At 39.8% G+C, this 26598-nt stretch overlaps 2 protein-coding genes across 3 annotated transcripts in view; both read right to left on the bottom strand.

The window, feature by feature from the left end:
* Positions 1-26598, bottom strand: part of LOC134503995 (cytochrome c oxidase subunit 7A2, mitochondrial) — a 410163-nt gene that overhangs the window by 4996 nt on the left and 378569 nt on the right. The window lies entirely within an intron of this gene.
* On the bottom strand, positions 6795-25560 carry TMEM30A (transmembrane protein 30A). The gene is made up of 7 exons (XM_063312942.1): positions 25248-25560; positions 20106-20219; positions 16210-16317; positions 13831-13918; positions 12866-13015; positions 11920-12126; positions 6795-10803 (listed from the first exon to the last, which is right to left on the bottom strand). The coding sequence occupies exons 1-7, from the start codon at positions 25503-25505 to the stop codon at positions 10610-10612; spliced, it is 1119 nt and encodes a 372-aa protein (XP_063169012.1). The 5' UTR covers positions 25506-25560; the 3' UTR covers positions 6795-10609.

The raw sequence follows: 26598 nt of genomic DNA, 5'->3' as shown, positions 1-26598 counted from the left end.
GGCACCGGCGGGATGAATCTCGTGCAGGGCCCTGTGTTGGGCGTTAGGAGGAGAGGGCCGCTTCACGTAGCGCTCGGAAAGGATGCGAAGGGGTTGCGAAAGGCGTTGGTGCTCTCTCTCTTTTTCACCCCTATGACCTTCGGGGCCAAATGAGAGGCTCTCCCATTTCGGCGATAAAGTCGACAGTGTCGAGAGCTGTGATGGCGACGTCCTCCGCCTTTCCTGCAGAAGGACGTTGGGCCGTTCGCTTCCGGCTCGCGCCAGCTCAAGGCCCAAGTTCGATTCTGTGGAATCGTTGTGTTCGGGGACGTGTTATTCGGAACCGAAGGGCGCATTCTGCACCTTATTGCCCGGCTTTAGGAGTAAGCCTCGGTTTTTCTGAAATTTTGAGTGAGCTCGTTGACTCCGAAATGCCTACTTAAAAAGCAAATTTCTTTTAATCCTGCGGTAGGTATAACTAGGCCAAGAAACCCGAAGAAACATTGAACAACCATCAGAAGAGTCGGCTCCGAATTTTTCTAGGGATCGAGCATCCAGCTCTTATCAAAACCATATGGACCCCTTGCCGAATTGCAATGTTTATTCCAGTTATACTTTTTCTACCTGGCAAAAAGCTTCTACTTTTAAAAGCTGCCAGCTATGTGGAGATGACTTAAAAAAAAAAAAAAAGTTCGTCATTGCATTCTTTACAGCCAGGATTTCTCAAATTTTTGCAGTGTACCGCTCCCCTAAAATGATACATTTGTGTGACTCCCTTAATAAAACTACAGTAATAATTTAATTGGGGTTAGAGTTGAACAATACCAACTTATATTAAATGCTAACTGAAAACAATTTTTTCTTTCTAAATGTGTCCATCATTCCCAAGAACAGTGGAACCACTGTTGGAAGATAATTGTTTGCATTCTTTTATCCATGAAACTTTCAGGAATTAACAGGTACTTATGACTTGTAACTAAAGCTCCAGACTTACAGAAGAGGGGGTTGTTACTGCTGCCTTATGGCTTGCTCTTGTTCTATTCCCTTCCAAGCACTTAAAAAAATTGTAGTGTGCACAGAAATTGAGCAGGTGAAGATACTCAACTTGTAAAGGAGGTTGGGTGGTGGTTGGGACTATTACAATTCATTGTTGTTTATTCGTTTAGTCGCTTCCGACTCTTCGTGACTTCATGGACCAGCCCACGCCAGAGCTTCCTGTCGGTCGTCAACACCCCCAGCTCCCCCAGGGACGAGTCCGTCACCTCTAGAATATCATCCATCCATCTTGCCCTTGGTCGGCCCCTCTTCCTTTTGCCTTCCACTCTCCCTAGCATCAGCATCTTCTCCAGGGTGTCCTGTCTTCTCATGATGTGGCCAAAGTATTTCAGTTTGGCCTTTAATATCATTCCCTCAAGTGAGCAGTCTGGCTTTATTTCCTGGAGGATGGACTGGTTGGATCTTCTTGCAGTCCAAGGCACTCTCAGAATTTTCCTCCAACACCACAGTTCAAAAGCATCGATCTTCCTTCGCTCAGCCTTCCTTATGGTCCAGCTCTCGCAGCCATATGTTACTACAGGGAACACCATTGCTTTAACTATGCGGGCCTTTGTTGTCAGTGTGATGTCTCTGCTCTTAACTATTTTATCGAGATTTGTCATTGCTCTTCTCCCCAGGATTAAGCGTCTTTTGATTTCCTGACTGCAGTCAGCATCTGCAGTAATCTTTGCACCTAGGAATACAAAGTCTTTCACTGCTTCTACATTTTCTCCCTCTATTTGCCAGTTATCAATCAAGCTGGTTGCCATAATCTTGGTTTTTTTGAGGTTTAGCTGCAAACCAGCTTTTGCACTTTCTTCTTTCACCTTCATCATAAGGCTCCTCAGTTCCTCTTCACTTTCAGCCATCAAAGTGGTATCATCTGCATATCTGAGATTGTTAATGTTTCTTCCAGAGATTTTAACTCCAGCCTTGGATTCCTCAAGGCCAGCTTGTCGCATGATGTGTTCTGCATACAAGTTGAATAGGTAGGGTGAGAGTATACAGCCCTGCCGTACTCCTTTCCCAATCTTAAACCAGTCTGTTGTTCCGTGGTCTGTTCTTACTGTTGCTACTTGGTCGTTATACAGATTCTTCAGGAGGCATACAAGATGACTTGGTATCCCCATACCGCTAAGAACTTGCCACAATTTGTTATGGTCCACACAGTCAAAGGCTTTAGAATAGTCAATAAAACAAAAATAGATGTTTTTCTGAAACTCCCTGGCTTTTTCCATTATCCAGCGGATATTGGCAATTTGGTCTCTAGTTCCTCTGCCTTTTCTAAACCCAGCTTGTACATCTGGCAATTCTCGCTCCATGAACTGCTGAATTCTACCTTGCAGGATTTTGAGCATTACCTTACTGGCATGTGAAATGAGTGCCACTGTTCGATAGTTTGAACATTCTTTAGTGTTTCCCTTTTTTGGTATGGGGATATAAGTTGATTTTTTCCAGTCTGATGGCCATTCTTGTGTTTTCCAAATTTGCTGGCATATAGCATGCATTACCTTGACAGCATCATCTTGCAAGATTTTGAACAGTTCAGCTGGGATGCCGTCGTCTCCTGTTGCCTTGTTATTAGCAATGCTTCTTAAGGCCCACTCAACCTCACTCTTCAGGATGTCTGGCTCTAGCTCACCGACCACACCGTCAAAGCTATCCCCGATATTGTTATCCTTCCTATACAGGTTTTCTGTATATTCTTGCCACCTTTTCTTGATCTCTTCTTCTTCTGTTAGGTCCTTGCCATCTTTGTTTTTGATCATACCCATTTTTGCCTGGAATTTACCTCCAATGTTTCTAATTTTCTGGAAGAGGTCTCTTGTCCTTCCTATTCTATTGTCTTCTTCCACTTCTGCGCATTGCTTGTTTAAAAATAATTCCTTATCTCTTCTGGCTAACCTCTGGAATTTTGCATTTAATTGGGCATATCTCCCCCTATCACTGTTGCCTTTTGCTTTCCTTCTTTCTTGGGCTACTTCTAGTGTCTCAGCAGACAGCCATTTTGCCTTCTTGGTTTTCTCTTTCTTTGGGATGTATTTTGTTGCCGCCTCCTGAACAATGCTGCCAACTTCTGTCCAGAGTTCTTCCGGGACCCTATCTACTAAGTCCAGTCCCTTAAATCTATTCTTCACCTCCACTGCATATTCCTTAGGAATATTAGTGAGCTCATATCTAGCTGATCTGTGGGTCTTCCCTAATCTCTTTAGTCTGATCCTAAATTGTGCAAGAAGAAGTTCGTGATCTGAACTACAGTCAGCTCCAGGCCTTGTTTTTACTGACTGTACAGATGTCCGCCACCTTTGGCTGCAAAGGATGTAATCAATCTGATTTCGGTGTTGTCCATCTGGTGAAGTCCATGTATAAAGCCGTCTCTTAGGTTGTTGGAAGAGAGTGTTTGTTATGCAGAGTGAATTGTCTTGGCAAAATTCTATCAGCCTGTGTCCTGCTTCGTTTTGTTCTCCCAGGCCATACTTACCTGTAATTCGAGGTGTCATTTGACTGCCCACCTTAGCATTCCAGTCTCCTGTGATGAAAATAACATCTCTTTTAGGCGTGTTGTCCAGTAGGTGCTGCAGATCCTCATAGAACTGCTCTACTTCAGCTTCTTCAGCATTTGTGGTTGGGGCGTATATTTGGATCACTGTGATGTTAGATGGCTTGCCCTGAATTCGAATTGAGATCATTCTGTCGTTTTTTGGGTTGTATCCAAGCACTGCTTTAGCCACTTTACTATTAATTATGAAGGCTACTCCATTTCTTCTGTGGTCCTCTTGTCCGCAGTAGTAGATCTGGTGGTCATTTGATGTGAAGTGGCCCATTCCAGTCCATTTCAGTTCACTGACGCCCAGAATGTCTATCTTTAATCTTGTCATCTCACCAATAACCACATCCAATTTGCCCTGGCTCATAGATCTTACATTCCAGGTTCCGATGGTGTGTTGATCCTTAGAACATCGGATTCGCCGTTCACCACCAGCACCGTCGGCCGCTAGCCGTCCTTTCGGCTTTGAGCTAGCTGCGTCATCATGTCTGGGGCTAGTTGAGCTCATCCTCTGTTCCTCCCCAGTAGCATTTTGACCATCTTCCGACCTGGGGGTCTCATCTTCCGATGGTATACCGACATATCTCTGGTTGTACTGATCCATTTAGTTTTCACGGCAAGAATACTGAGGTGGGTTGCCATTACCTTCCCCAGGGATCGCATTTAGTCTGACCTCTCTGTCATGACCTTCCCGTCTTGGGTGGCCCTTCACGGTTTAGCTCATGGCATCATTGAGGTGCTCAAGCTCCAGCACCACGACAAGGTAACGATCCTTTGCTGAAGTTACAATTCATATGCCCCCCCATATGAAAAAGCTCTTAATACCTGGGGCTTCTCTTGTCATTGGGCTAACTGATGGTGAGGTTCTCAGCAGTACTCTTGGCATTGAGGGGGTATGTTTGTGCCACATTTATTTTAGATCAAATAAAAGCAACCATAGAAAACTCTTAATACTGCTGTCAGCTTATCCAGGCAGAGCAGAAGCAGGCCTTTCTGTTGGGTACCATAAGGCTTGTGCACCCAAAGCTGGAGGAGTCACAAGATTGCATTCCTCTTAACCCTGCCTACAAAAAGCCAATGGCTAGATTGGCCATAGCTCACATGAGTTTAATTTTAATTAAATTTCTAACATTTGTAAGGCTGCTCAATTAAAAATGAACCTGGATGCTGTACAGGGTTAAAACAAATTATTAACTATTATTAAAAAATAGAATGGCTGCCAAGAGCTATATTTACAGAAGTGATTGCTATACTGAGCTTGGCTCAGCTCAGTGGAGAATACATATTTAATAGAATGGAGATGGTTTTATGCCAAGATGCCATTGCCCCAGGTTTTTTCCCAGATTGATGACCATACTTCAAGCAAATATTTGGTTCCCTCCACCCACTATTTCCATTTTCTAGGAATGTTTATTGGTCCCCCTGGGACTTATATATGACAATGCCATTTTCCCATTATAACCTTAAAAAAAAAAAGGTTGGGGGCTTGGGTAGCAATAGAACCCAGGGTATTATGTTGCCTATCCAATGTATGGCAGCATAAGTGCCATTTCTCTTGTAAATAACATTTTACACCTCTGATGGCAAATGCTATATGCATACACATTGGTACAGAGGAGGGAAAAAAATAATCCTCATCCATATCAGCTAAAATTAAAAATACTGTAAAGTACTGGTTTATAGCATAGTCTCATTTTGAAACTGAGTTTGGGCCATAGTGCCTCAGGTGAGGCTTGACCACATAGTGCCTCACTTGCCTTGACCACATTCAAAATGTGCACTGTGAATGGGTATCAAGGGACCCGGGGGGGGCATTCCCAAAGAAATGCCCACTCTGGCTGTCCAGTTGGATCCATTCACACCCTTTTCAGTTTCAGTCCATAAATATCAATGCAGCTTCTGTTGGCTGGCATTCAGAAGCCAACTTCCACCAGCTTCCACCAACCAATGTCTGCCAGCTTCTGCCTTGTGACATCTGCAGGCTTCCGAAGGAAAGCTCCACTGACTTTGGGGGGCCGACCTCTGAAGCTGGGGCATGATTGTGAATGGAGTGTGGTTGAAAGTGCAACTACATGAGACATTCCTGTCCAATTTTCAGTAACCTAAAACTTGCAAAAGCAAATGCAAAACCAGCTTTGCATAAGCCTTACTAAACTGGATTTACAGGTAGCCAATTCAGACCTGGAACCAGGAAGTTCATTAAATTAAGAACGTACATAGCTTTGCCAAGTGGTTATGCACAGAGTTACTCAAACTCATTCACAACATCGTTTTTTCTAAGACATGAGATGCACATTACAATCCTAGCTGTACTTATTAGGGCTATGCAGTGCTTCAATTATGAAGGCAAAAAGATGCTTTGGAGCTTGCAGGGCCCAGGAACAGCAGTTGCCTGCTATTCCTTAAGGCAGCTACACCTTTGCAGAATTGCCTCCTATAGCTGCTGCACTATCTGGGAAAAGATGTGTAGGGTAAGGAGTTGCAGAACAGTTGCTGTGCTTGCATCCCTCTGTGCTCCACATTCTTTGCTGTCAAATCTTAAGCACTGCACATCCCTTGAATACAGAGGACTTTCCTCATAATGTACATAATATTGTACATGCCTCCCACTGAACAACTTGGCCTTACAAATAAGTTCATCTAGAACAAGACTACAAGAAAATGTGGAAGAGGTGAAGGTGGTTTTATTTGTGCAGTTTTAAATATGGATGCATCATGCTGTGAAATCCAAAGCTAATTTTTGTATTAAGTAGTGTTCTAGATTACAGTGTAAGAAAAGTCTGATTCTGTTACTGATAGCAGAACATTAAGTTATTAGAAAAAATCTAAATGCCTTAAGTAGTTGCATAACATTGTGTATTCGTGCTCAGTCTACTTATTTTAACAGCAGAAGCAGCTTGTATCTTAAAACTCTAGCCAGGAATTGAAGAAAAGCAGTCCAGTTCCATGTTGCAATCATTTTTAGAGATACAGTATCTCTGTAAAATAGGCTATTGCAAAGGAGAAAACACTCACCAGCTGCATAAAATGCTGACAATTTTATCCAAGGACCAAATGAATATCCTTCAGGGATTACCAGTATTAATTCTCTACCGAAACATACCAAATGAACTTTCCAGGCTCACACAGTCCCAAGAACAACCTACTGCACTAGGAAATTTTCTGGCTTAGATATAGACCTTCCAGGCAACTGGCTCTTGAACACCCAGAACTTCCAAAACACCACACGGTATTTCATACTGTAGTCTTTATTGCAGCCTCATTGGAAAACACTTAGCTTTACTACATTTTCAAACAGGCATAGCAACAAAAAAATTATTCCTTCATGTAGTGCTTCAGTGATTTAAAACACATATTAATTCAGGCTTTACTAGCTTTCTTCCAATACTGCATTTAGCAATCAATCTATTTGTTCTGCTATTATTCAACTGATGGTATCTTGAACTCTCCTACAGTTTAAGGGAATGGCCTGTTGTATAGCATTACTTGCTATTTAGAGCTTGTTTTAAATTAAAACAATCCAGGTAACACAGTATTTTGTTTAATTCTTTGCCACTGTGGGAAATGGTAAAACTGGCAACATTTCCAAGGGATAGTTTCTAATGTTGCCTCAATTATTAGAAGAATCTGCCTTTGTGTTGAGGTATTCTCTCATCCCAACCTGTAATAATTCCCATATTAGTTAAAGCAGCGGTAACAGATGAAGCCCAAGAACCTTCCTCAAAGTAGTTTCTCAGATCTTGAGTTGTATGAACATGTATTCAACAACTTACTACCAAGAATGCAATCTCAAACTGTCTGCTTATGTTTCATCTTCCACTGATCTAGGATTGATTTTCCCACCCTTTTCCATTGGAGTCCCTCAAAAGCCTTAACCTGCCGGATACGATCTGTAGTGCTGCAGAGAAATGAAGAAATCAGAAAGGCATCATTATACAGTTAGAGTCAGTATGTGTTAGATATTAAACCTCAGACCAACCAGAAAAAGGTGGAGCTGTTACAAAACTCAGGTGTTCTACAGACACATGGAAAAATAAAAATAACTGATTTTCCACTTTCCCCCTTTTAAAATGCTTTCTGAATATACGCAAATGAAGAACAAATGATTCTAAGATCTAGACGGCCCCCACCCTACTGGTGTTTTGAAGGGTGCTGAAGACCTAGCTCTTCTCCTATGCCTTTAGCGAGGGTGGGTGTAGTCCTCTTGGATTATTTTTTCTGTTCCAGTCCAGTTCTGTCATCTTGCTATCGTTTATTTTTTATTCCTTTGTATGTGTTTTTACTTGTGAGTCACCCAGAGTCGTTGGGCATCAGGCAGCATATAAATTTAATAATAAAATAACAATTACCAACAACAGTTTACAGCTCTTATTACCCTGTTCTAAAGATAGTCACCCATCTTTAGTCCCAGAAGAATGCAATATTACTTGTCACTGCTTAACTTACCCATTTCAGTAGTTGCTTCTCTTTCAAGCAAGTAAACTTCATTCTTTCCTCAATTTTTATTATGTGGAAATAGGAAACCTTTTCCACAGAAGGCAGATTAATTTAAATTTGTAAATCCACAGATGTATATTGCTGCTCTTTGTCAATATTCAGTAAAAGACTTAAGTTGAAACAGTTACTTAATCCAACAGGTTGTAACTGGCAGAACAGAATTTGTTTCTTTGATTACTCTCTTATTTACATATGAAAAGCAAATGTAAGATTCAGATCGAAGTCATGATTATTTTTCAACTGTCTGCCATGACCAAGACTTGTCTTCAATAATTCATGCAAGGCATAATATCTCCTCTACAGATACTATGAATGAGTAATCCTTTTGTCCTGGCATGGGCAAGAGCCAAACTATGCTTAATGTAAACATGGCAAATGGATAAGTATGTAACAGGTGACAAGGTAGACAGGTTATGGATAAATATAAGTGATCGAACTGTGCTAGTTTTATAAACAAATTCTTGTCTTGTTCTGCTGGAATTCCCCCTTCACAGCTTTTTCTACTGGTTGTTTGCAGTAAGCATGACTGCCAATTGACCATAGCTACAAGAGAAAGATCAGCTAATACAAAGCCTTTTTTTTCTGTCAAGTTAGAAGTTTTTATTCTTGGTAAAAATAATTTTGTTCTAGAAATAAAATTAAAATCCTTCAGGGTAACAGTCTATAAATTTGAATGTATTTACAACAGGCTGTTAGGATAATTATTTTTCTCACTGTAGGAAACAGCTATAAACATAAGGCAGCAGGTTTTCGATAGGCATGTTTGAAACAGTTGCCAACTTTAATAAGGGTAGGACAGTTGAAGAGGCTGACACAATATTTAAGATTATTTTATGTGAAGATAAAAATTTCTTGCCTGTTAAGATATGTCAGTATAAAACAGATGAGCTTGTTTTCCCCACCATAATCACCAATTTGTTGATTTCAAGGTGAATAAAGTAGATATAAAATTAGGTGGCTGTTCCAGAGGCTTGGATTGGAAAAATGTAATTTAAAGGGACAAACACTTAATTCAAGGTAGTTTGGTCCTATTAATGCACCTAGAATTCATATTAAAATCATTTACTTGTGTGAAGCCAGTTAAATAATACTGCAGTTTAAAAGGACTAATTACTGTCTGCTTTCTGCTATAATTTAAGAGAGATACCATAACTAGGATGACTATTGCCAGTAAATTGACAGCTCTCACTGATGAATACTCATTTAGAATTCATAATCTGGATATCAATTTGTACATTACAGGCAATTAAAAAAAACAATTGCATGCAAGAAGTATTTTGGGATAGACATAAAGTTTTACCTATAGAAGTTGGACAGTGGAAAAATCTACTGGATTTTACTCCTGGTTGTTAAAATTCCAGATTTGGAATGTATCACAACTTTCAAAGTGAATTTTGTATTACCCTCTCCAAGTCCTTTTTGACAGCCACCAGAGACAGAGCTGCTTTAAGGAGATACGTTTCTGATAACAACATTGTTTCATAAAACAAATGATACTGTTTATTAAATAGCAGACACTCAGACTGACAAGCAAATTTCATGTAAAACAACATCTATGTACACAGCAAATTTATATATTAATATATATCTATATCTATCTATAATTTTAAAGTCCCTGGTCTGGGTTCTTACAATTTGGATAGATTGGACTTAGTATGCAAGATGCACAAGTTCCCACATGCTACCACAGCAACTTTTAGTTTATTTTTTATGGAACATTTGAGGAACCCAGGAGCTCTGAGTGAAGGAACTGGAGCATCTTCTGAAACAAGTTGACTGCTTCAGGTTTATAATAAATTATTGAAAGCCTTGCTTTTTTAACTGAAAGAAATGTACTTTATTTACTGACACAGTTGTACCTGATTTGGGCCCCCAAATCAATCTACTTCTATTGGAATAGGCTCAGCGATTTCAACCACACAGGGTGCTTAACATAAGACGGATAGTTGAACAGAACTTAAATGCTAGAGATTCCTATGCCACAGTTGCTTCTATGTGGAAAGCAGCTTTCATGTCACTGGGCAAAAAGTAAACTTTTAGTTGACTAGTTCACGTGTCAAAACACACTTATTGGAACTTCCTGTGAACTTCAAGCAGGAAGTTGGGCTTAATTCACATTGAGTTGTACATGAGTTACAAAGCTCACGTGCGAAATACTTTGGATGACAAAACATAGATAGGCCTCTTTTCCTTCTAAGAATCAGCGCACTGTAGGTCCTTAAAATACTAAGAAGCTATTCTAAATACATTCTTGCTATACAGTATTGACATATAACGCATACAAACAAGCAGCAGATGCATTGGGTGAGGAAAGACTATATGCGCATCATGGCACCTGTCCAGCAAGAGGCAGACCTCAAAAATCCCCTTGTCAGCACTGTTTTACGGCTGTTATCTTCAAGTTAATCCACTGTGACGGAAATGAAGGCTTCAAATATACTTATGTATTCTGTCTCAGAAGCAACTACCAGGGATACAGCTTTCAAAAGCTGTGTCCACTCTGGACTCGCCTTGATGCACATGCAGTACATGTGATTTGGAGCACTTAGCTTAATTGGGAATATCTGCACTATTGTTCCGGTTTCCGTATTTGTGATGAATGATAAGCAGCACTACTCCAAGAAAAAAACAAACAGAGCCAACCGTTATATACGCTATTCCCAGAAATGGATTTTTGCCTCCCATCCATGAAATGGTGCTCAAGATCATCCGTTTCCGCCCATCAAAGCTATGGACAGGATAATCTGATGTATGTGTCGGAAAAGCATACAGAAATATTGAAATTGCATGATATTAAACACTGCATCAGCCTAAAGAAAAAAGATTAGCAATATAAAATGGTATGGTCAATCAATTTATTATGAAGCTATTCTGCTACATAAACTATTGTGGGCTAACTAATGATTTATTTTTTAAAAAGCAAAGCCAAATCTACTGGCTGCAGAAGTTTTGACAAAGTGAAATAACAAACAAGGATTGTTTCCATTACATAGCTATATCTGAGTTAGGACAGCAATCACTGAATTTAAATCTAATGAAGCTCAGTGAGCATTTATTTTGAGATTTTAGGACAGTGGGGCTAGAGGCTCTCCTTATGAATGAGCGACATCAAGTCTTAAAAATTTTAACTAAAGAAAATCTCCACTGGCTTTTAACACAGTATGGAGTTGGGGCTTGAACTAAGGATTAGCTCGTAGACACTACCTCTGCACCGTTCACCTCTTGCAATACTAATACAAAGGAGTGTACCACTACACCCACCAACCCAAATGACCTATGGCTTTCCCCAGCATTATGACTTTATTCACACATTAATGAAAAATAGTATTGCAGTCTTCCATATACATAGGTTTTCCCTGGTTGGGAATATGCATTATTCTAAACCCAGGAAGTTATCTATAACTGTTTCTGTGCCACACAACCAAATGATAGTAGGATGAAAAATACCACATTTGGGAAATACTACCATGTAGTGCTTTTTCCACTCACTCCCTTTAGGTGAATGAAACATAATCCACTTAGTCCATTTGTTCTACTGTGAGACCTGTATTTTAGTGCAAGAGAGGACATCTACACATTTCTGTAGAAGGCATTGGGAAAGTAAGGCTGCTGGTGACAGCATTAAGACTGAAAATACTGAAGAATATTCAACTTCAAATACCGATTGTACATCAACATAAATTTGGGGCACCCTACTATAGTGGTTTTGTAAATTTGTTCTAGTTCTGGATCACACCTTTAAAAGACCTGTATTGTATGATTACCCTGCAAGTCCTGCTTTACCAAGGGCTACCTATTTAATGACATCAATTATACAAAGTTATCAACTGCCATCCCTTAGAACTTTCAATAAAGGATACTATATTGTATTTCCAAAGAATACTTCCCAGCTGGCAGAGTAGGCTGTAAGCTATCTTGCCTCTCTATAAGACGATACAGCTTACGGAAGGTAGGTAGCGCTGCTGTACGCATCCATACAATGAAGTCTTCATTGATGAATCCATTGTTGTCTGGATCTGAATCTAACCTATACACTGGTTTGTGCCAGTTGACAGGTTTTGATGTTCCTTCAAAAAATGCAAACATTGAAATGCGTCAAAATAATTTATCTTATAAAGCATGCATCAGAAAAAGATGTTTCCAAATTTCACTAAAAACACTTCAAGTTATCCTTATAAAATCTCATCCAAACCATGTGTGAATTATATTTTTCCAATATAATATTATCTTCTAGAACAGAAAAAGCAATGCAGTAAATAAACATCTTTCACAAAGTCAGGGGATACCCTAGTTTTACAAAACTAAATTTTTTATCAGTTCCAACCTCTTATAGCCAGTGGTAAGGGATACCAGTTATAGTTCAATATCTGGATATTAAGTATGGTGATTCCTGCCCTCCTTTGGGGACATCTTCTGTAGTTTGGGTAGCAGACATGCCTGGCCAAGTCCACTCCACTCCTTCCATCAAAAGCCATTGCTGACACTTAGCAAATTAAAGAGTTATGAAATAGAGTTGAGAATGTGGAGATTGAAAGAGGAATGCCTATGACAGTCCAAGAAGAAAGTTTAAATTACTGCATTGTCTCAATAGTGAAGCAAACCCCCAAAAGTTTCACAGAACATATATCTAGTCACATATGCTATTTTTATAACTATTTGCACTTCAAGATTGTTTATTTTCTTTTTTAAAAATACTGTGAAAACCAAATTAATTTCAGCCACTTTAATGACACCATTCCAAGAACTTCCAAATGGGAATTGTTGCACAGTAACATATAAACAATTAGCTACCAATTACATTTTTACCTTGAAAAAGTATTGTCAAGTTATTTGTATCACCAGTAGGATTCCTGAACTTAACATTTTTGTCTGTCCACCAAGCAATGCCTTTATTAAGCAGACGAATAGGTACGGATTTAGATGTTTCGTGGTCAAAACGAGAAAGCGTCAATGTATCTAAAAGGAAAAATAATTAAAATGTAATCACTATCAAAGTTTTGTTCATGTTCTATACAGTTGTGTTTTATCCAAGAGTGTACATTGGTTGTGAAATGAAATGGTGATATATTTCCAACTGATTCTGTAAAACTGTGTCATAAGGCATACTGCATCTATTGAAATAAATCACCAAAGCACAGAATATACAGAAATGTGAAAACCTAGTGGCCTGTTTTTCCTTCTTAGTGCCATGAGCTTAGGAAGTATGTCAAATAAATATGAACTGCAAGTCCATTAGTCCTCCCTACACATGAATCAGCTGCTATAAAATCACATAAACCTAGATGTGATAGGTACTAAACCAAAATCAATGCTCTAGGCATCTGGCAGATAAAATGGCATGGATCCACTGGAACATGGACTCTGACTGGGCTAAGCCTACTGAGGCAATGGAGGGATGGTCTTGTGTGATTTCTTGGGACGGGTTTGATACAGTAACTCCTGAGGAAGTGGACAGGCCTTCTGGAAAGTGGCATGTGGTTGGACCCATACAGTAATACTGGCTTCACTGAGGGAGAGGACAGTCCCATCAGCCTTCCGTTTGATGAAATTAGCTTGCCAATCATGTTATAAGGATGGATATGGGGAGCTGTCCTATGCCACGTCTGGCTACTAACCTGTCTAGCTTAACACTCTCTGCACTGAATGAGTATTCTGTTGGTGTAGGGAGGAACTGTATGGATTTCATGGACATCCTTTTGTTTTTATTTAAACATAACACAATGTGGAAGTACAATGCTGTGTCTTAATATATACTTAAAAAAATAACATACCATTGAACATGCTGTTGGCAATAGCTCCACAAGGAGCAATAGGTTTATTCTCACTTGTGTGGTAAGGTTCACACTCCTTACTAGGTTTCTAAGTGATTAAAAAAAGGAAAGTCAAATTTGGTATTATGAAAGTAAAGCTACTCAGAAGTTAAATCACCACATTAAGTCTAAGTAAGGGGCAAGAATACTTCTTGTAACATGTTTTCATGTTACAAGATAGAATTTATGCAAGACAGAATTTATTCCTTCTATGAACCTATTCCCACAACATGCTTAATTGAGCCAATGAAGAAGGGTTGTTGAAACACTAAAAGGGATGAATTAAAGAGTTAAAGAGAGCGGGAGGGAGTTAAATTTATCTCCAGGCAGACTTGGCCATACATAAGATTACACAGGATTAACTCCATCCAGTCAGTTGGCTTATGAGAACATCTAAGCCCATCCAGTTGACCCATTTACAGACTTAGTCATCCACGAAAAAACATGTTAGAGCAACAAGGTCTTCAAGGCTCAAAGGCCTGTTACAACCAAATATGATGTAAGTAAAAAGTACTGAACAGGAGAATTAGTATGTTTCTAATACGTGATTAGGAATAAAAATATTTTAAAAGATGGAATAAGATTGGAAAAGAATGTTTGCATAAGTTATGGAACAAGTAGTTTTCTACTAGTAAACCAAACGCTGGATATTCTGAGCCTCATAGGGATTGTCACTAAATCTACATCTTGCCATTGATCAGTGGGTAATGTTTGTTTGCATTAACAATAATTTCTTACAGTAAGCTTGGAACAGAAGTGTTTTACTGGTTCTGTTCTACACTACAGGATGATATTATGCAAACATATTGGTTTTCTCTGTTCATATTACTAATTTTTAAATTGATACCTAGTGCCACTTAATTCTTGCTTTCACTATGATAAGATATATAGAACTGCCTTTGATTACATTCCAGGAAAAAAAAACATTTCCCCTTTCTCCCAAAGTGTTTTCTGCTGTAGCAATCCACTATTAATAATGAAGAACATATCTGTATTAGTACACACACCCATAATAAGGAGCAGGATTTCTGTCTCCTCTAACAGGAACTTATTTAGTTGAACATTCACATCCCTTGTTGTGATAAAATCAAACTTAAGTGATTTGACAATAAAATCATAAACCAAATGTTTGAAACACAGACCAATACACAGAAGTAAAATGATCTATTTCAAGCTATGTTCCATGTTTTATAAAAGATCAGACACTTAGCTTTCTTCTAATGCCCCAAATAAATGACAACTTATAATTACAATCCACATTAGTTCATGGTAGTAAGAATTAAGATCCAGCACTTCTGAAAACTAACTTGTAACTGTTCTGTTTTTCAAAACAAAAATGGATTCTAAGGAAGTACACCCAAGTATTAGATGGATACTGTTGCTACAAAAATAGTACATGTAGTCCTCCTACTGACCATTCATTCAGTAACTGTTTGAAGTTATGACAGTGCTGAAAAAGGAGGCTTATGACCAGCCTTTGAAGCTGTGGCCATTGCAGCGTCCCTGTGGTCATGTGATTGTAATTTGTTTGCATTTACAATGGTCACAGCATCCTACAGTCACATGATCACCATTTGTGATCTTCACAGCCAGCTTCCAACAAGCAAAGTCAGTTGGGAAACCAGCAGGAAGTCAAAAGTCGTGGTCATGTGACATTGAGCTTAAGGCCCACAGTGATTTGCTTAATGACTGATGCTGGAACTGACAAACTGCCATTGTAAGTCAGGTGCAGTCACATGATTTTTCACTTTACGACTATGTCGCTTAGTGACAGAGTTGCTGGTCCCAATTGCAGTCGGTAAGTGAGGACTACCTCTACCTGGTAATATGGCTGACTTAAAAACCTCTTCAGTTGTAAAATGAACACATATGATTGGGTTGTGAGTGGAAACTGACATTTCCAGCAGCTCCCTGCCTCTCCATAAATGTCTTTGTAGAGTTGGAAGAATCTGGAGACGCTGTCTGATTTTAGGCTTTTGGTCCCTTTCAAAAGTCTGTTACAATTCATGTGAAATTCAGGAGGTCCAAAGCTCCTCCAGAGGGTTCAGTAAGAGGGGCCGCTATTGAGCTCTATGCTATTCACAATTCATTAACCTGTTTACAGTAATGAAGAACCTACCTAGATATATAACTACAGCACTATTCTTTGGTTGAAAAACAAGTAAAAATTCAATAAAATAAATATTTAGAACAGAGGGACAGAGATATATGAGAAGCAGTGTAAAAATCTCAGATACCAATGAAATATCCATATTTAAAAACACATTTTAATTTAATATTTTTGGAAAATCATCATGACTGCCACATGCAATTTTGAATTGGCACATGAATTTTACTTACATGTAAAGAAATGTTATTTCCATTTAGCTGGCTATCGTCCCGAGACTTTACATAGCGGCGGTGGTTTTGGTAAAAGTTGGACAATCCATAGTACATAAACACATTGCCCTAGAATAGTAAGTTGGGATGTTTCACTGACTATAACATTCACATAGTTAGGTAAAGCAGTGTTTGCACTAAAAATAAATTTTCAGAATTCATTTCTTATTCATTCACCTCCATAGGATTCTTAACCCTGTTGCTCAACTTAAAAGTCTGGCTTTACTGATAACAGGAGAGCAGTAAGCTGTAAAACGTGTACCCACCAGGGAAAAGGTTGTTTAATATAAAATATACAAAGAGTTTAATACAAAATATATAAAACAGGATTTTCCGATAGGTTTTGATGTCTTCCACCCAGCACCTTCTTTTATGTTGGCCACTACCCATACAAATATAGAGATAAGAAAAATAATAAAGCTATCCTATTTTAAATTGTATCTAAATTCCATTGATGCTAAACATTATGGTTGTGCAAATCCTTTGAAAGAGATGCTTTTAATGTAAACAAAGACAAATGAGATATTTCTTTCTGAATTGTTAAAGCAGTTGCCTCTTTTGCAAGGCACACATGGTGTCATGCGCTGCCTGCCTCTGAATAATACTCAGACACTGGTTCGAGGGATCAGGCTCTGGTTTATTCACAGCGCAGTTACAGCGTCGGAAGAAAAAAGCTGAGAGTGACAGGAGCGCGCCGGTGCGGGGTTTAAATACCCCGCGCCGGTCAGCGCCCCCTCACTCGCGGTCACGTCACCCCCCCTTGTCCAATACGTTGCCCTGCCGGTGGGTGAGGGGTTGTGAGGCCCCGCTGGCGTTCCGGGATCGCCCATCATCGGGTTTTCTATTCATCCGGTGATTGCTGTCAGCTGGGCGATCCCCGTTGTATTGGCGCTGATGGCTCGGGTGTGCTCCGTGATCCGTTTAGTTATTGTTTGTTGGCCGTTAGTCGTTGTGAGTTGATGGCTACTTATCTTGAGCCCCTTCTCCTGTTTCCTTGCTATTGTCATGTGTGCCATTGTGCTGATGACTTCAGCTCAACGGCACTCATGACACATGGATACCTTGGAACCTATTTCTGGCTGTCTCTGCAGGCATGTGTGCAGACGAAACCACGCTGCTTTGCTGGAAAGAAAGCAAAGCAACAGTGCAAGCACATGCATTTAATATTACTCTAAACCTAATTTTTATTACAATAAATTAACAAATCAAAATGAGTTAATGTAAGTTTAATGCACAAGGATTTGTCAAGGAAGGAAAGAAAGAAACCATTATAAAATCACTTTCCACACTATTAGGCTCAACTAAAATTTATTTATCACATTTTATTACCGCCCATCTCCCCCCCAAAAGTACCACACACCCACCAAGTTTAGATCAATTATTTAATTAATTTATGTTGCTTGTACGCTGCCCATTCCTGTAGGCTGTAGATTTATTATGAAGGCATTCCACTTTGGAGCTACGCTAGAGAACAGAAGGAGGATTTTCCTTCAGCCATATATTTACAGTCATGTGAAAAAGTAAGTTTTTTTTAAAAAAAACATACGTGGACATATCAATATTTTATCTTCATTATGAAGGAGATGTAATTGAACAAAAAAGGTATGAAAAATTCATTTTGCAATCGTTTATTCAAGAAAAATTAACATATATGCCATTTCCTTCTGTGGGAAAAGTAAGTACACCCTCGACTCTAATATCTGGAATTGCCCCCTTTGGCAGAAACAACCTTATAACTGTCTACCAGTCTCTGACATCAACTGGGACGAATGTTTTCCTAGTCCTCCATGCAGAATTCTTTCAGATGTATGATGTTTGAGGGGTTTCTTGCATGCACAGCCCATTCCAAATCACCCCACAGCATCTCAATGGGAATTAGATCCGTGATTTGACTTGGCCATTCCAGAACTCTCCATTTCTTTTTTTCCCCCGTCATTTCTTGGTGGATTTGCTGCAATGCTTAAGGTCATTGTCATATTGCAAGGTCCACTTTCAGCTGAGCATCAGACTTCTGACCGATGGTCTCGCATTATCCTCAGATACCTTCCATGACAATGAAAAATTCATAGTGGATATGAATATGATAGTGAGCTGCTATGATAGTGAGCTGCTCAGGCCCTGATACAATAAAACAGCCTCAAACCATAACATTTCCACCACCACGTCAAAACTTTACAGTTGGTATTAGGTTCTTCTGGTGAAATGCTGTTGGTGGTTTTCACCAAACACATCTCTGGTACTATGGCCAAACAATTCTATCACCGCCTCGTCTGTCCAGAGCACGTTGTTCCAGAAATCCTGGTCATTGCCTAGATATTCACTAGCAAACGTCTTGCCCTGATGTTCTTTCTGGACAGCAAATGTTTCCTCCTGGTACACCTCCGAGGTAGATCTAATTTCTACAGCTTCTTTCTGATGGTAGACTCATGTACTTTGACATCAATAGTAGCAAGAGCTACGTGTAGGTCATGTAATGAAATTCTAGGGTTCTTAGAGACTTCTTTCAGCATCTTGTGTTCTGCTCTCAGGATGAACTTGCTGGGATGGCTTGGCCTGGGCAAATTGGCAGTTGTTTCAAATCGTCTCCACTTGTAGATGATCTTCTGGACAGTGGAATGATTGATGCCCAGTTTGGCGATCTTTTTAAATCCCCTTCCAGACATCTAGAACCTTCTTTCTGAAGGCCTCAGAGAACTCTGTCAATCTAGATGTGGTGATACCACATGCTTCAGTAAAAAGGAGCAAATCAAACTAAATGTCTGAGGTTTAAGACAGGCTCCTCCCAGATCCTCTCTAATGATGTTCAAATCATTTGCGCATGATTTGACAATTGAGGTAGTGATAAATATAGGGGTGTACTTACTTCTTCCGCCTGTGAAATTTGCATTTATTTGTCTTTAAATTACACAACGGACTACAAAATGTAAATGGTGCATGCTATTGTTATTGTTATCTCTTTTATCTATCAATATTGTTGACATGAAGATCAAATATCTGTATGTTGAAATACGTTGAAAAAATAAAAAAATCAATGGGGTACACTTACTTTTTCACATGACTGTATGCATTTACTTGGACTCATGGCAGCAGCTGGTCATTATTCTGAGGTTTTTTAATCCTTGGCTGCCATTTCTTTTCCTTTGGATATGTTGTGGGTTTTTTTACAGTCATTTATATTGTGAAATTCTGTTCACTGCCCAAAGTTGCTTTGGTGAGAGGGATGGCCATATAAAATGAAATAAATAGCAGTGTACAATAGAAAACAAAATTATAATAGTAATGTACAAATATCCTTAAAATTGCCTCACATAAATTACTATTATCAAAATAATAAAAAGTGTACTAGTGGCAGACCTTAACCAAAAGCTCTCTTGAAAGTTCAGTTTTTAAGGTTTTACCTAAAGGTCAGGAGCAATACAGCCAGAGTTCTGATACAAGCTTCTACCACAGAGTAGGTGCCAGTGCTGCATTCTCCGATCTCACATGAGGAAGTATCCCAACCTGAGACATACACACTGGATACAGAGGATCCACTTGATGTAGACAGTCCTTATGGGTGTACAACTTTCAAGGTCACAACCAACACTTTGAATTATACCAGCCAACTTACTGGTAACCAATGCAAATCCCAAAGCACTGGAGTTATGTACAAATAGTACCAACAAGTAGGTTGCTGGATTTTGCAACTGCAGCTTCCAAGGAGTTTTCAAAGGCAGCCTCATATAGAGTGCATTTCAATAATATTATCAATATTCAGTAATATTACCAGGAGATGTCAAGATGTGACCATAACCAGAGTTTCCTTCCCCAGGAAAGAGCACAACTGGCATACTAGACAAAGACAGAGTGTAATATACCTCAAACGGTTGATCCAATGTGAAGTTAATGGCACAATGGCAGGGTGGGCTATTCCAAGATACATTTAAACAATTATTGCAGGGACTGTTTGGGTCTATTCCTGTATAGTCAATCTGTAAAAGAAAAAAAGGAAGATAGAAATAAGGGGGAGGGGAAGAAAGAAACGTGACTATAAAACCAACATCAAAGCACAATATACAGCAGGTAAGTAGATATCTGAGTCACTGCTATCACCACAGTTCCTATACTGTTCCTGGGGTAGTACAATGAACTACTATTAGAAAGGAGGATGCTAAGCAAAACCTTGCATATCTAGGCCACCATAGGAAGTATTCTACACTCCAGTTAGTTATGTTAAAAAAATATATGTAGCATATATTTACAGTGGATTGAATGATAATGAAGTCTGTATAAATATGTTCAGGATTCCTCTTAGGCAATTCAGAAAACAACACAGATTTGTAACTGTCCAAGACTGATCCATGTATTCCACTATCCACTTAAAATGATAATATCATAGGAACAATATGAGCTAAATGAAGCAATCACACTCAAATTTAGCTTTACTACTGACAGAGTATGACTAATTCATATTCATTTTATTACAATAATAGTAATTAGGGTTAAAGAGCCAACAGGTGCTACCAGAAAATAAGGAAAAACACATATAAGCTTTACTAAGATTAATAGAACAACAAACACACACTGGTAAATCAATGTTACCTCTCAGAATCTCTTTTTAGTACAGCAACAATAATGGAACAAATTTCTCTGCATTGATAGTTTTAAAAATGAGCTTTTTGTTCTTAGACATGAAAAAAGCTGCTTATTTTTAGAAAATGATTAATGGAACAGAGTGCACCAAGAAGACATGCAATGCATCTCCGACTGGCTTTTGGAATTCTGAAAATATTCAACGATTTACACTGAAAATGAACAGTTTCTTTAATTGGATGCTACCATCAAACATTTGCCCAATATCACTACTATTTTATAGGGCTACACAAGCCTTCAAAGAGGTATTTCACAATGCAAAGGAGCACTAATGAAGTACTTCTGTGCGTGTTCTCTGCAAACTCATATTACCGCTCTGCGCTATCTGTGCACACACAACCATTTTACTGGCAATCCCATGTCATGCTAAGACTTGCAAAAGATGCAGCTGCTTTAATGTTTTGAGTAGAGATGTTTAATTTGCACTAATAGGTTTTCTGAATGTTACCATTCCATATTCTATTTGAAAAATCAACCTATTTTTAACGTTTCTTCCAGAATGCACACATAGTGTCTGAGGCAGTAAAGTTGCATCTGTACATTAGCACTACAGCATCCTGGTCAAACTGGCAAATAATGAATGATATAAGCCAGGTTTCGTTAGATAGAAAAGGTAAGATACTCTCTGAAAAATCCTTCATACTACATTTGAAAGCCTACCTTATATACTTTAAAAGAAAACAGAAAGCAATTCCTAACTCATTCTTGTTGATATGATAAAGCAGTTGCTTTCCATTTTTTTAGTGATATGCCAAATTTAGCTTTAAGAATCTTGCTTCTGCTTTATGATTTTTTTTTTGCAATTCAAAACATCTTTCATAGTTAAAAAAAGAATCATAGGTGTTTGTAGCAAAGCTGCTTCCTCTCAGGCAGACAAGAGAAGAGTACTGACAAGAGAAATAATAAAGATAATTAAAAACTTCAAAATCAATAGCCACTAGAAAATTGGATGCAAGTCACTGACTGGAGTGAAATTTCTCCCACAATTTAACACACTGCTGTCCATCAGAACTATCAGACTGAAATACCATCCGACTAATGAAAATGAGTAATTTTACACAAAAACATATGGTATTGACAAGTACATTCTCCATCCATCTGTATACACTGTTCAAACATCAGGCAACATCAGCATCTTGAACAATTTGTCTCTCAAAAATATAGGTGCAGAAAAAAAAAACCCTCAGATGATCTAGCGTATAACTGCTAATCACTACAAAACTTAATTCTGTTTTCTGTCATCTGTTAATAAATACTCATAAGATCTAAACAGCAGGGATCTGATGAGCTCATTCCATTCTGTTCATGTGTCAGATTTCTATTATGATAAAGATTGGAACACATATTATATGAGATTTTCATTTCTTTCCTTGATTCCCATCTAAAATACCAGCAGAAAAATAAAGTGTCTGAGTTGTTATTTGTTTAGTCGCTTCCGACTCTTCGTGACTTCATGGACCAGCCCACGCCAGAGCTTCCTGTCAGTCGTCAACACCCCCAGCTCCCCCAGGGACGAATCCATCACCTCTAGAATATCATCCATCCATCTTGCCCTTGATCGGCCCCTCTTCTTTTGCCCTCCACTCTCCCCAGCATCAGCATCTTCTCCAGGGTGTCCTGTCTTCTCATTATGTGGCCAAAGTATTTCAGTTTTGCCTTTAATATCATTCCCTCAAGTGAGCAGTCTGGCTTTATTTCCTGGAGGATGGACTGGTTTGATCTTCTGGCAGTCCAAGGCATTCTCATAATTTTCCTCCAACAAAAAGTGTCTGAGGTGACCTTGAAAATGGCTTCACTGTCTCTTAATTTTATTTCTGAATTTGTTCAGCTTGCTGCATGAAAGGAAATCCAATCCATTATATTCCCCAAGTCTTTACTTCATGATCACCAATTTCTTCGCACTATTAATTTTACCCAATTCATCCTCTCTTCCCTCTTATATCCTGTTTTGTTTTCCAGTGATAAAAACCTAAAGCTGAATTTGCTCATTTGTTTTTACAATCTTTTTATTTCCAAATATGTTCTTCCACCTCTTCATATTCATACACATCTTTAATATTTCTTGCTGGTTTAAACTCCACATACTCTCAAATAACAATTGATTTTTACCTATGACAGCTTGCTAAATCAGCATTTTAAAAATATAAATGGAAAAACCAGGTCATAACATCCATAAACCTAAAATTAAAAACAAAGCTATAAGCACTGAAAATGGTAGAAGAAAATAATACAATAGCAATAGGTCTCCGCACACATAACAGTTTAAGTGGCTCATAGCCACTGGAATTCATGCAAGATACAACATTCTCCATCAAGAAAACACACATCTTCTTAATTGGACACATGGTGGGGAGTCAACTGTGTAAAAGAAAATCCTAAGATGATGAACCTGCTAAATGACAAATAGGACTTAGTACTGCTCTAATGGTAAGCCAGTCTGTTCTAAAACTGTTTAAACTGCAGTCATATTTGTGAATAAGCTGTACTGAATACAATGTTCTGTACATTATTAATCATCAAAATTTCAATACCGTATAAAACACACAAGACCTGTCATAAGTACCTTTGTCATGACTGCAATTATTACTAACATGCCATTCGCCCTAGGATGAAGAAATTCCAATTATAAATAATTTTTGAAACCACAAAATCTGATTCCTCTTCCTCACCATCCTCTTTATTTTGATTTATTAACCAAGATTAGAGCCAGTTTGGTGTAGTGGTTAAAGCATCAGGCTAGAATCTGGGAGACTGTGAGTTCTAGCCCCACCTTAGGCACAAAGCCAGCTGGGTGACCTTGGGCCAGTCACTCTCTTTCAATGCTGGGAAGGAGGCAATGGCAAACCACTTCCAAAAAACCTTGCCAAGAAAACTGCAGGGACTTTTCCAGGAAGTTGCCAGGAGTCAAAAACAAACTTAAAGGTAAAAAAAAAAAGCAACAACAACCCAAGATGGTAGCATAAAGCTACAACTTCATAAATTGTCACTGGAAAACTATCTAAATGCAGTCATTCAATCTTACAGCATAAAGACCAAACAGTGAAAGATTTGCTTTTCTTACAACATATAATGCTGCAGCTTCACATATGCTGTTTTAGAATACAATAAACACTCAAAATAGATAATTCTGCTTCCATGCATTTTGCTAACTTCCTCCAACCCAATTTTATAAAAATAAACTTGTTTTCCCTTGCTTTCTGACTTGAAAAAAACCCAACAAACTTTTACCCAGTTGGACCCTCTAAAACAGGTCACAGTCTACAGCACGGTTCCCCAAGGTGTAATTGTTATTATTATAGTACTATTAAAGTAATATTAAATTATTTTCATATAATAAATATTTGGGGGTTGCTGAAGTCTGAAACTTCATGAGGGGGTCCAGGAGCTGAAGAATTTGGGGACCCCTCTTCTACAGTGGTGTTTTCAGCAATCGTGTGCTACGTAAACACTCATATGGATTCCACATGCATGCTGCTCCTACAGCCTTCTGAAGGCCTTCCTGTCCCAAGCTGGGAATGGTCTACCCCAGGGTTTCTCAGCCAGGGCTCTGTGGAACCCTAGGGTTCCATGAGAGGTCACTGGGGGTTCCCTGGAGATCACCATTTATTTAAAAATTATTTCAAATTCGGGCAACTTCACATTAAAGAGGTAAGTTTCATTCTTTATATTTAGTTTAAGAACACTATTAATGCATACATACAGGCCTACCCATGAAACTAATATAATAATTTTGTAATAAAGGGGTTCCCCAAGGCCTGAAAAATATTTCAAGGGTTCCTCCAGAGTCAAACGGTTGAGAAAGGCTGTTTACACCAACAGCAGATGTTCAGTGTATGCTGGAGCTTCTCTGTCCCACTGGAAGTTGTATCACCCGACAGCTCCCAGGCACCAATACACCTATGCTTGTCACACCACCGACACCACTGTGCAAGACGACTTCACAAAGGCAGGATTGACGCGGCCTCAGCCCACACGGGAAATTTTAGAGAGGCCTATTCCGTCACGGTTTACACACGCATCCACCCGTTCCGTGCCAGGTTAGCATCCCTACAAGTGAGGGCGCAGCGCGTATCTTACAGTTCCCGCAAATAGGAGCTCCTTCCTTCCCAGGACCCGCAAGAATCAACCCCGGGCGACCGAAAAGAGGGAACTCAGCCCACAGCCCCGCACCCGTGCCTGGGCGTCCGCGTCGCCAAGCCCTGCGTCACCCCCATCGGCACGTCGTTTCCAAGGCACTCCAGCAGGCGAGCCCGGGGCGGCCAACACAAACCGGGCAGGCTGGGCCTCTCGGCCCCCAGGTTAACCCGTGGGAGCCCCGCGCCGCCGCAGCCTCCACCATCGGCGCCCGCCGTCCTCCGAGGTCTCACCTCGTACTCGCGGATGTTGTTGGAGGTGACGAAGATGCCGATGCCGATGGGGATAAAGATGAGGCCGATGACGAAGAAAGCCGGCAGGACGGTGCCGGCGGTGAGGATGGGCTGCCAGGCCGGCAGGCGCTGCTGTTTGAACGCCGTGTTGTCGGGCTTGCGGCTCTTGGTGGCGGTTCCGCCGGATGCCCCGCCGGACGCCCCAAGGCCGCTGCCCCCCGGCTGCCCGTCCGCCTTGGCGTTATAGTTCATCGCCATGGCGCCTCCGCCGTCTGGAAACGGGAGAAGAGAGGAGGTAGAGGCGGCAGCGACCACCTTTCTCTCCTTCCTCGTAAGAGTGACAACTACGCCTGCGTAAACACTCCGATATAAATAAAGGAAGCGGAGCGCTTTTCCGGGTCCTCCCCACCCGCGGTCCCTCACTTCCCCAGTCTGCGCATGCGCCAGGCGATAACTTGACCTTCGGTGAGGACCGATTTCGGGACTACAATAGATTCCGGCTCTTCCTCAATCGGTTCAAGGAACCAATGGGAGCAATCTCTCAGGTAGAATTTCTCAAATTACGCATGCGCAGCGAGAGGCGGAAAAAGAATGGTGCGGTTTTGTTACACTTAATGTAACTGTTGTAGAACGTCGGTGACATTGCAAATGCGTGTGCAGAGCTGGATCAGAAGCGTTTGTTAGTAGTAGATGATATTATCATCATTATTATTATTACACGATTAAGGTGACTTCAACATAATTATGGGAAACTCTTGTATACTGTATTCAAAAGCAGATATATTCAGTGTATTCAGATAGCATGGTGAAGATTCAGGTCTACTAGGGTGCATCTCCGCAATTCTCTGGGCACTGTACGGAAGTGTCTTGCTATTGCTTTCTTTCGAATGAAGTAAATATTAGAAAAGATGTCTCACTGCGGTTTGCTTCTGAGGATTGGGTACAGAAAGAGACAGTTATGCCGTCAGTTACATTTAAACCTTTCAGCTTGTGCGGTGTTCATGGCAATTTCTGTTGGCCGTTTTTTGAAAAAGATTTTGATGGTAAAAATAGGCACTTCAGGTATAATGTTACCTGGAATTTGGCTTATTCCAAAACTGCCATCCTTCAGAAGTATTGAAATACAATCCCCATCATCCCTAACAGAGTAGCTATTATGAGTTGTGGATTATGGGAGATACAGTTACTGAATGAAAGAAGTCTGATATAACAGTAGGCAGTGAACCAAGAAAGTAGACCAAAGTACAGAATACTGTAGCTTACCTACCAAGATCTCCTAGAAGCATGGGTTTCCTGGAGAAAGGCAGAAGCCTTTCCCTTGCATTTCCCCTCTGGTGCACCCAGGGAATCA

The sequence above is a fragment of the Candoia aspera genome, chromosome 1 (assembly GCF_035149785.1).
Source record: "Candoia aspera isolate rCanAsp1 chromosome 1, rCanAsp1.hap2, whole genome shotgun sequence".
NCBI classification, from domain to species: Eukaryota; Metazoa; Chordata; class Lepidosauria; order Squamata; family Boidae; genus Candoia; species Candoia aspera.
The sequence above is the reverse complement of the archived record's forward strand: the minus strand, read 5'-3'. Positions and strand labels throughout refer to the sequence as shown.